The sequence below is a fragment of the Hipposideros armiger genome, unplaced genomic scaffold (assembly GCF_001890085.2).
Source record: "Hipposideros armiger isolate ML-2016 unplaced genomic scaffold, ASM189008v1 scaffold_641, whole genome shotgun sequence".
Taxonomy (NCBI): Eukaryota; Metazoa; Chordata; class Mammalia; order Chiroptera; family Hipposideridae; genus Hipposideros; species Hipposideros armiger.
In genome coordinates this window covers 472,998-483,812 of record NW_017731991.1, presented here as the reverse complement: position 1 = coordinate 483,812, position 10,815 = coordinate 472,998, and the positions used below count along the sequence as shown (strand labels likewise).

The 10,815-nt window shown below is 36.2% G+C and overlaps 1 protein-coding gene across 1 annotated transcript in view; it reads right to left on the bottom strand.

The window, feature by feature from the left end:
* Window positions 1-7,301, bottom strand: part of LOC109372539 (sodium/hydrogen exchanger 9B1) — a 52,382-nt gene extending 45,081 nt beyond the window's left edge. The window contains 3 exon segments of the mRNA XM_019625885.1: window positions 5,308-5,443; window positions 7,165-7,271; window positions 7,274-7,301. Coding sequence (XP_019481430.1) covers window positions 5,308-5,443; window positions 7,165-7,271; window positions 7,274-7,301 — 271 coding nt within the window.
* Between the last annotated feature and the right edge of the window lie 3,514 nt (window positions 7,302-10,815).

Sequence of the window (10,815 nt, the reverse complement as noted above, 5' to 3'; positions counted from 1 at the left end):
TTTTTTTTTTTTTTTGTATTTGAAACCTAAAGCAAAGGCAACAAAAGCAAAAACATGTGGGGCTACATCAAACTAAAAAGCTTTGGACAGCTAAGGAAACCATCAAAATGAAAATGAGAGAAAATACTGCAAATCATATATCTGATAAGGGGTTAATATCCAAGGGGTTAATATCCAAAATATATGGAGGGTGCCAAAAAATGTATGCACATTTTAAGAGATGTTATTTATGTATTATTTTTCTAAGTTGAATTGAATTATGTAGCAATGTGTAGTATGATGTTCTCTCAAAGATGCCATTAATCAAATGAATGCTAGAGTCATTCACTGTATTACAATTTTAATACATTTTTTTCTCTCTTAAAATGTGTATACATTTTTTTGGCACCCTGTGTATAAAGAATGCATATAATTCAATAGCCAAAAAAACCCTAAACAAACCATAAAACCATCAATCCAATTAAAAATAGAGGATCCGCATAGAAAATTTTCCAGAAAAGACATACAGATGGCCAACAGGTACATGGAAAGATGTTCAACAGCACTAATCATTATGAAAATTCAAATCAAAAGCACAATGAGGTATCACCTCACACCTGTTAGGATGGCTATTATAAAAATTACAAGAAATAACAAGTGTTGGCAAGGAGGTAGAGAAAAGGGAACTCTTGAGCAGTGTTGGTGGAGATGTAAATTGGTAAAGTCACTCTGGAAAACAGTACAGAAGTTCCTCAAAAAATCAAAAGTAGAACTACCATATGATCCTGCAAGTCCACTTCTGGGTATTTGTCCAAAAAAAGTGAAAACACTAACTGGAAAAGATATATTTACCTCCGTGGTCATTGCAGCATTATTTACAATAGCCAAGATATGAAAACAACCTAAGTGACTATTAATGAATGAATGGGTACAGGACATGAGGTGTGTATACTCATATATACAATGAATATGATTCAGCCATAAAAAGAAAATTTTGTCACTTGTGACAACCGATGGACTTTAAGTGAAATAAGTTAGAGAAAGACAAATACCATACGATCTCACTTATATGTGGTATATAAAAAAACAAAACTGAGCTCAGAGATAGAGATCAAACTGATGGCTGCCAGAGGCATGGGGTCAGTGGTGGGTGAAATGGGTGAAGGGAGTCAAAAGGTGCATCCTTCCAGTTATAAAATAAGTAAGTCATGGAGATATAAAATATAGCGTGGCAACTACAATATATTTCATATGAGGTGTGATAAAAAAATATGGTGAATGTTTAAATAAAAAAAATTATTACAGTAAAAGGCACATTGCTATTAATCCCCTCAAAATACCCCCCTAGCATTGAATGCCCTTATCCCACCGTTCTTGCCACTTTCTGAAGCAGCTCTGGAAGTCCTCTTTTGTGAGTGTCTTTAGTTGCGCTGCCGTAGCTGCCTTGATGTCCTGAATCGATTCAGAACATTTTCCTTTCATGGTCATTTTGACTTTGGGGAAGAGCCAGAGTCACATGGTGCCAGATCCAGTGAATAAGGTGGATGAGGACACACTGTAATGTTTTTATTTGACAGAAGTTGCCATATATCAGAAGCGATGTGTGACACAAAGCGTTGTCATGATGGAGGATGAAGTAAAGAAAGACACTCAGGAAAGAGGACTTCCAGAACTGCTTCTGAAAGTGGCAAGAATGATTGGATAAGGGTGTTCGACGTGAAGGGGAGTATTTTGTGGGGGATCAATGGCAATGTATCTTTTACTGTAATCAATATTTTTTTTAAAAAATTTGTATTTATTCATTTATTTTTTATTTGGGAATTAAGGGAGGGAAACAGCATTGGGGAATCGGGGAAGGGGAACAGACAAGTTGCTGTCCTTTTGTTCTTCAATCTAGTTGTAGAGGACGTTGCTTCACTGGCCCATGTTGGTATTATCATTGCGCTCTTCCCTGGTGAAGCAGTCACTTGCCGGCCATTGGATGGCGGCTCACGGCGGCTCATGGCAGCTCACAAAAGTTCATGCCAGCTGCCGGCCAGCCCCACTGCAGCCTATGCCGACGCCAGTTGCTCACAGCAGCCCAGCTTCAGGTCAAGCTGTTGTTCACCATCTTAGCTGTAGAGGGCGCAGCGTCACTGGCCCGTATGTGGGATCTGAACCGGGGTCCAGCTGCTCAGAGATGGCATCCCAAGCCAACTCCTAACCAACGCGCCACTCGGCCGGCCCATAAATGTTTTATTTTAAATACTCATTGTATTTCTTGATCACATCTTGTATTCCAACTACCAGTATGTTACACCTTTTGTAGTTGTCCCATAGTTCTTGGGTATTCTATTTCTTTTTTTCTCCAATATTTTCTTCTCTTTGCTTTTCAGTTTTGGAAGTTTCTATTGACATATCCCCAAGCTCAGCTATTCTTTCCTTAGCTGTGTACAGTTTACTACTGAACTCATCAGAGGCATTCATTATTTTTGTTACAGTGCTTTTAATTTCTAGCATTTCTTTTTTTTTTTTTTTAGAATTTCCATCTCTCTGCTTACATTACCAATCTGTTCTTACATGTTGTCTGCTTTTCCATTGGAGCTCTTAGTAGATTAGTCATAGCTGTTTTAAATTCATGGTCTGATAATTCCAACATCCCTGCCATATCTAGGTCTGGTTTTGATGCTTTCTGTCTCTTCAGACTGTGGGGGTGTTTTTTTTTTTTTTTGCCTTTTAATACATTGTGTATAGTTTTGTTCAAAGGCAAACACTTTGTTCTGGGTAAAAGGACTTTTGGTAATGTGGTGGTGGTGGGAGGGGAAGAGTTTTATAGTCCTATGATTAGGTTTCAGTCTTTTAGTGAGACTGTGACTTTCACTATTGCCTCTCAGATTTTGTTTTATTTTCTGTTTGTATCCCCCTGGGTTGTATCCCCCTTGGATGGCTAGAGGGGACTTAAGTTGGGTATTTCTCTTCTCCCAGGTGGGTTGGGCATTGATGAAACCCCCATAGGTTAGTCTCTGATAAAACAGTTTCTCTTGAGGACAGGTCTTGTTAAGGACAGAATGCTCTGGTGTATTTCACTGTGGTTACCCCCCCCCCCACCCCCCACCCCCCAAGGCTCCTGGAGGTAAAAACTCACAAAAGTGTGTTCCCCTCACACCATGACTGGGCTCCCTCTGGAGTTTTTAACTCTCAGACTTGTCCACATTGAGCCTTCAGCCAACTTACAATTATAATTTTGGTTTTCCTGTCCTGGGGCTGGTTCCCACAGAGGTTTCTGCTCTGTTATGATTCTCTGTATGCACCAGTCTGTCTCCAGTTTTGGGGGCAGTAATTTGCCCTGTGGCCTCACTTCTTTGGTGGAACTAAGAGTTGTCAGTTTTTCAGTTCAGCATTTTATTTGTTGTTAGGATGGAATGATGATGCTGGACCAGGATTTGGAAAGTTCTGGGATATTATTTTTGAGCTTTAAATTTCCAAGGCTGCTTACTTCATAAAACTGATTAAGATTTTAATGGAGAAATTCTGGTCCCAAGATTAATTAAAAATCATAGTTAGATGTATAATAAAGCTTTCCTTTCATTTATTTAAAGAAACAACAGCTTCATGAAAAGTAGTACCTTTATTGAAAGTAAACTAAAAAGAACCAAAAAGGAGTAATAATCTAAAACATACATCTATTGCCCTAGAATAGCCATTTCTTTGGGACTAGGGCAAGCCATTTCCCAAGTAAGGGATATAAACAGTATGATTAAAAGTGATGAGACGGATTTCAGCGTGTGGTTGAGAGTTTAAATTTCTTATTTAAATTAACTTGTACACACTGTGAAATTGGTGAATTAAGTATGACTTGTAGAGAACATGCAGTTCTATTTCTTTCTATTATCCAGAGAACATACTGTTTTAAGGGTTTCTTTAGTGTGAATGTGGGGGGTGGGGGAGGGAGAGGGAGAGAGAGAGAGAGAGTTAGAGAGAGAGAGAGAGAGACAAAGAAAGACAGAGGAAGTGAAAGAGAGTACAAGACTATAACCCCCAAGATAGAAACATAGAAGCTCCTTTTCCTATAAATTTCTCTAAAATTGCAAAATCAAAAGTGAAAGAAAACAAAGAAGGAACTGGGTTATGGATCTAAGTAAGCTTGTAGTTTCAGTACTCTTGTTATCCTCAGTTCATGAGCAAGCTGCAGTCCTCAACTTCAATGGAAAGTCTCTGGTGATCAACACATTTTTCTCTCTTCCAGCCCTGGCCCTACTCTAACAACTGTTCTATAGAAACTGCCCACTAATTGGGGTCATGGGAACATGCATGTAAGACCTATGCATGGAATTACATTTATGGAGGAGTCCAATCAGTCCAAAACTGACACTGGCAGATGTTATAGTTTAGTTTAGATTCAGAGCCTTAAAAATGCTGATGTTAATTGAAAAGCAACATTTACTAAATGAAAAACTAATTAATTAAATTTGCTTTCCAACGTTTAAAGTTAGCAAGCAGCAAATATGCAAATAGAAGTTTAAAATAAAACTTCAATTGCTTATCCTTCATCATATTTTAAAATAATTTTTGTTCTCTATAGGCTCTGTACTTCTAGAAGTCAAAATGTCTTTAAGTTTAGTCATATAGAATATCTAGAAAAAAATTTAAGAAAATTGCATACATATTTAGTAACGACATACTTTAAAATTTTAGTGGGAAAGCAAATTTTATACAACTCATTACAAGGCAGCAGTTGTTTTAAAACCGGGAGCCTAATTTAATAAGAACATTAATGTCACCAGAAGTATAATGTTCCCTCCAGCTACCTTAAAAATAAATGTGAAAAGTAGAGGTTTTACATAAAAATCTTTAATCAGTGCTGTTTCTAATCCCCAGAATTTAACATAAAAAAGACACAAAAATCATTAAAATATAGATCTGTTTAGCAATTATTATTTTGGACATTTTGACAGATTCAATGAAACATTTCCTTTTGTCCACATATTGCTTGTAATAGAACTGATCACCTAAGTATATACTGGGAGTGCCAAAAAAATGTATACAAGTGGACACGTTGGTCAACCTTGCTCAAGCAGCAGTTTGCCGTACTCAGAAGTGTCTGGACGCTGATAGTAACCACTATGAGCACCTCTTGTAATTACAGAAGTCAAACATGACTTGTATTCCTCATTTGTTATCGGTACATGTTGAGTATTACAATTTTAATAGTTTTTTCCTTTCTTAAAATGGGTATACATTTTTTTGGCACCCTCTGTAGAATAAGCAGTGGCTTTGCTGGCTTGTGGTTTAATATTTATCAAATGTATTTCTCATTTTCTCTCCACTTACATTTCTTATTTCACATACCATTTGTAATAATTTTATTCAATGTTCCTTGTGGAGGACAAGAACTCTTTTCCAACTGTGGTTTTGTTGCCTCTGTTTCTGAGAAGACATTCTCCTTAGTTTCTTCATGTTCACTAGTATTACTATCTTTGAGGATCTGAAGTAAAATAAAGACATCTTTTAAGAAATATAGTTTCCATTCAATTTTATGAACATTAAACTTATATTATTACTGTCAACATAGAGACTTGCACATACAAAAGTATATTCGTGCTCTATGTCAATATGTGATATTGACATATGAGTATGGGGATGGCACAGCCGTGCACTTTGCAGGGCACCTTGACTTAGCTTTTTATAGACCTGACTCCCTGCCATTTTCATTTGTGATTCATATGTATACTAAAGAAGTGAGACCATGGTGTGGGTAGAATAATTAAAAGTGTCTCTCCTCAGTTTAACTCCCAAAGGTTACTCAACAAAACTTCTGTGGAATGAAAATACAACTAAATTGGAAAGAAGGTAAAATATAACTTATCATGGACTCATTTGAAAAGTTATGTATCTGAAAGAAAAAGGAGAAAAACATATCAAGCCTTCAGAAGTTCAAGGTTCATGCTTCCACTATTATTTATAGATAACATATTTAGATCTTCCAGGCTTTTAATGGTAGTTAGTCTAAATATGAAACTGTTGATTTAGGGGGGAAAAAGTGTTTCTGAGACTACCGAGAAGCTCCTCCCAAAAAGGCTAGAGAGCCCGGACAGAGTAAGGAAGGGGAAGGAAACAATGACTGGGGAGACAGGCACCACGCAGCTAATGTAAACGAATTACGTAGTTCTTTAAGATCAAAGTTCCTTAAACCTGATCATGGTTACTCTGTGGGAGTTCTGGTGTAGAGACTTTTAGAAAGTCTGTCACTGTACAGAAGGGCCAAGGTTAAGACACAAAGGTGAGTTTTGATTAGGGTGGCTGAAAGGTCATATACAGTAAAACTGTATTATTTTAAGTTTCATTATTTCAGAATTTATAATAAATTGACATAGATGAGGATGACGTCTTTACAGATAAAAACAGTAATCAGAATTAGTGGTGAATATTTTAAATATTTAAAAGAAATTTTTAACCCTGAAGAACTGTAGAAGCCTCTATTTAAAAATTTTTTTTAAAAAACCCCTATAATTCTAATATGAACAATTATTATTTAGTAAAACTGGACCAATGAAGTGTCTAGTTCCTTACTCTATACACTTGCAAAAATAAAACTTGGGTCTCTTCAAATACATAGCACAACATTTTAATTAGTTTAGATTTGTCTTTACCTCTTGTAGTCTAAATTACTGAGTTTTTCCTGGACATGGCAAGAAATAATAAGCCATATTTCCATTACTCCTAAAGTATGCCCTTTTTATCTCCAAAATATTCTGTAGTCACCCTTTTCTATCTTTTCATTCCTTTTGATAATTTCTTAGGACCTATTAAAATTAGCTATTATTTATTTATTTTAAATTGGGGAATTGGGTAGGGGGACCAGCCAAGTTGTTGTTCTTTAATCTTCGCTGTGGAGGGCGCCAGTCGCCATCTGGCTGCCTGTCGGCAGCTTGTGGCCTCTAAACTCAACATGCTGTGTTACAATCTTAGCTGTGGGTGGGCGTAGCCACCATCCCATGAGGGAGTTGAAACAGCAGCCTTGTTGTTTGGAGCACACGCTCTAGCCACTGAGCCATCCGGACGGCATAAAATTAGCTATTTTAAAATAACTACTTCTCATTTTTTAACCAGATATATTTAAAAAAACCTAATAAGTAAATTTGGAAATAAATTTTAAGAACAGATTGATTTTTGTGTCATATATTACAATATAGTTTAAGTTTTTACCTGAGGAGTTGTAGATGATTGGATGTTTTTATCCTCCAAATCTTCATTGTTTTCTTCTGTAATGTACATGCTAATATTTGAAAGAAAAATTATTTGAAAGAAAAAACAGGACTATGAATCCATCTGAAAACAAACATGGTTAAGTGGGATTAATTTCTGAATGACTTTTTAAATCATAAAGTTGTATCATAGTCAAGTTAGATATCTTTATAATCAAAACAGTTCCAGTATTCATTTTAGAGTTATTAACCAAAGTTGGGTGCATAAGCTTAAAAAAGCATATATTAGAAAGCTCAGCTCTTTATTTTATGCTTGAAATAATTTCCACCATTGATTTAGTCTGTCTTCAGTCACACTCCTGCACAACAGACTCTAAGAAACTTAAAATGAAATATGATCAGCTACATTAATACTTACATCTATAAGTTATTAATACATGCTGTCTTTATATATGGGTCCATTTGAAAGGGCTGTAAGGCCAACATTTAAACAAAACAAAATAGGTTATATTGTGAAGAAGAATGAACTAGAAAATAAAAGAATGAACTAGAACCAATCACAAGAAGAATAAGATCTGAAAACTTATTTTAAAATATCTGTTGTTTCTACCATCTCTGGGATCTTTGCTGCTTTTGAATGTCGGGAGAGTGTCTTTGCCTTTAAAATATTTTTCAGTTCTTGAGTTGTGGACAAAAAATTGTTCAGGACAAAATGCAGTATTTCATGTTTTAATTTTTAGGTGTTCAATAAAGACCAATTCCCCTAGTGTATTTATACTTTTTTTTAAAGGCAAGCAATTTTAATAATAAAAATTTTTAATGAAAAGGAACATTAACATTTGAGTACCTACTATACTCTAGGGGCTTTACATATACTGTCTCACTTTAATGAAGGAGAATATTAGTGGATAAACTCCTATATAGGATCATAACTGAACTTAGGACATTAAACAGAAAATAGCATTTATTTTTTAAATTTGATGAAAAAAACCTAGATGTCCAAGTCCCTTTGGAGCAAAATTCCATTTTGAAGGGACTATCAAAATGATTACCTTGTTCTTAGAATGACTACCTGTCACTAGCTGTTAGACCAGAAGCTAAGTGTTTGTAAGCTCTATGAACAAGGAATGTGGGTGAATCACCCAAGCTGCATCAAAGGACAGGCCAAGGGTTAGTACCACTAGAAAGTTGAAATTGAGTGCACATGAGTCGTGAGGTCAGGGCACAAAGTTCATCCAGTCAATAATGTTTTAATGTCTACTCTTCTGGGATCTGAAGATGAATCACAAACAAAACAAAACAGAAACGTAGGCTTCTGTTCTCATGGAGCTTATATAGTAAAACCTTGGATTGCGAGTAATTTGGTTTGCGAGTGTTCTGCAAGACGAGCAAACATTTCTTTTAGGTTGGTGCTAAAGTAATTGCGGTTTTTGCCATGACTTGTAACAATACATTTTAACTTGGTAAACAGGTAATGTTTTGCAATGTGAGTAGTTTGTTTCTGAAGTGAATTATGCTCACAAAACGAGGTATTACTGTATTCTTATTGGGGGTAAGGGAAAGACAAACAATTTTCAGATTGTGATTAAGTACTGAAGAAAATAAAACAGGATGATGTGATAGTGATCGACGTGACATTTGAACTGTGACCTGAATGAGGAGAAACGGTGAGTCATAATTAGGCTGATGGACTAGGATCGGGCAAACATAACACCAAGAGTCATACAGAGACGTCAAGAAACCAGGCAGTATATTTTAAGATCTGCAATTATGTCATGATTAGGACAGCAGGACTTGGAATCCAAGCAAGCACGCCATGCATTAGAGCTTCAAAACCTAAATAAGGAGTCTGAATAATAAACGTACAGGTTAGCAGCTATAATAGAAGCTTGATACTGTGATAAGCAATATTTGTACCTGGCAATTACTCAATACTCTCTTTACATACCTGCCAAGAATGGAATTGGTAGGTGGTATGCACAGTAATTAAAAGCAAGGACTTTGGAGCTGAGATAGAAATGTATTTCACTCTCCCCTTTATCTTTTAATAACTGTGAGAACTGATTTATCTCCCTAGGTCTCAATTTCCTTATCTGTGAAATGATACAATATTACTTAACTTATTGGTTATTGGTGAGAATTAAATGATATAACAGCTGTCACAGTTGGATTATGTTAAGCATTTAACATGAATCATCTCATTCGAATCTCATGACTCTGAGTTATTTACTATCATTATCCTCATTTTACACATGTTGAAAATGAGACAGAGGAAGGTTAAGTAATTTCCCCAAAGTCACACAGCTAGCAAGTAGCATACCTAGAATTTGAACGAAGCACTCATTAATATTAGTCAAATCCTTGTTAACCTCGGTATCATTGTTTTTTTCCTTTTAGTTATTCTGGTGATACTGCATTGTGGATGTAAGTTGCATTGTCTTAATGACTAATATATCTTCATATAATTACCGGCCATTTGAATATCTTCTTTAGTAAAGTGTCTGTTCAAATCTCTTGCCCATTTTTAAAAATGAAAGTAGAACTGCTGGATCATTTGGCAATTCTATGTTTAACTTTTGAGGAACTGCCATTCTGTTTTCCGCAGTGACTATGCCATTTTATAATCACACCAGCAATGCAGAAGGGTTCCTATTTCTCCATGGTAATTTTCTGTTATTCTGTTTTTTGATAATAGCCATCCTAATGGGAGTGACATGGTATCTCACTGCGGTTTTGATTTGCATTTCCCTACTGATTAGTGATATTGAGCATCTTTTCATTTGCTTATTCGCAAATGAAATATCTTCTTTGTGGAAATGCCTATTCAAGTCCTTTGTCCATTTTTAAATTGGGTTATTTGTTTTCTGTTGTTGAGTTGTAAGAGTTCTTTTTATATCCTGGATATTAATCACTTATCTGATAAACGACTTACAAATATTTGCTCTCATTCTGTGGGTTGCATGTTCACTAATTCCTCAATGTTCTGTAGTTAAGGTTCTGCTCCTTTCACTCCACAAATTATTCTAGCGAAGGTCATAAATAACCTCCAATTGATCACATGACACAATGAAGCATTTTTCTTTTGTCTCATGTTAAACTACTCTTTCATTTCTGCCGCCCTGTCCCTTCTCCCACCACCTTTCTTATTCCTTTCTGTCTCCTCTCTAGCCTCATCTTTCTCAACTGCTCAAAGTTGAAAGTCCTGAAGGTTCCATCCCTCGATCCTCCACTAGTTCACTGGTTGAGTGCCCCAGTGTTCCTCACCGGCTTTAGGATAAAGACAAAAATATTTAACATGACTGTCTTAGTTCAGAATACTATAACAAAGTACCATAACTGGGTGGTTTACAACAGAAATTTATTCCCACAGTTCTGAAGGCTGGATGTCCAAGATCAGGGTCCCAGCATGGCTGGGTTCTGGTGAAGGCTCTCTTCCAGGTTGCAGACTGCCGACTTCTCGTATCCTCACATGGCAAAAAAAGAGCTAGAGAGCCCTTTAGGGTTCCTTTTACAAGGGTACAAATCCCTTTATAATGACTCTACCCTCATGACCTAATTACTTCCCAAAGGCCCCACCCTCTACGACCATCTCATTGGGGGTTAAAATTTTGGGGGTAAACATTTAGTCCACCACAATGACCTATAATATCCT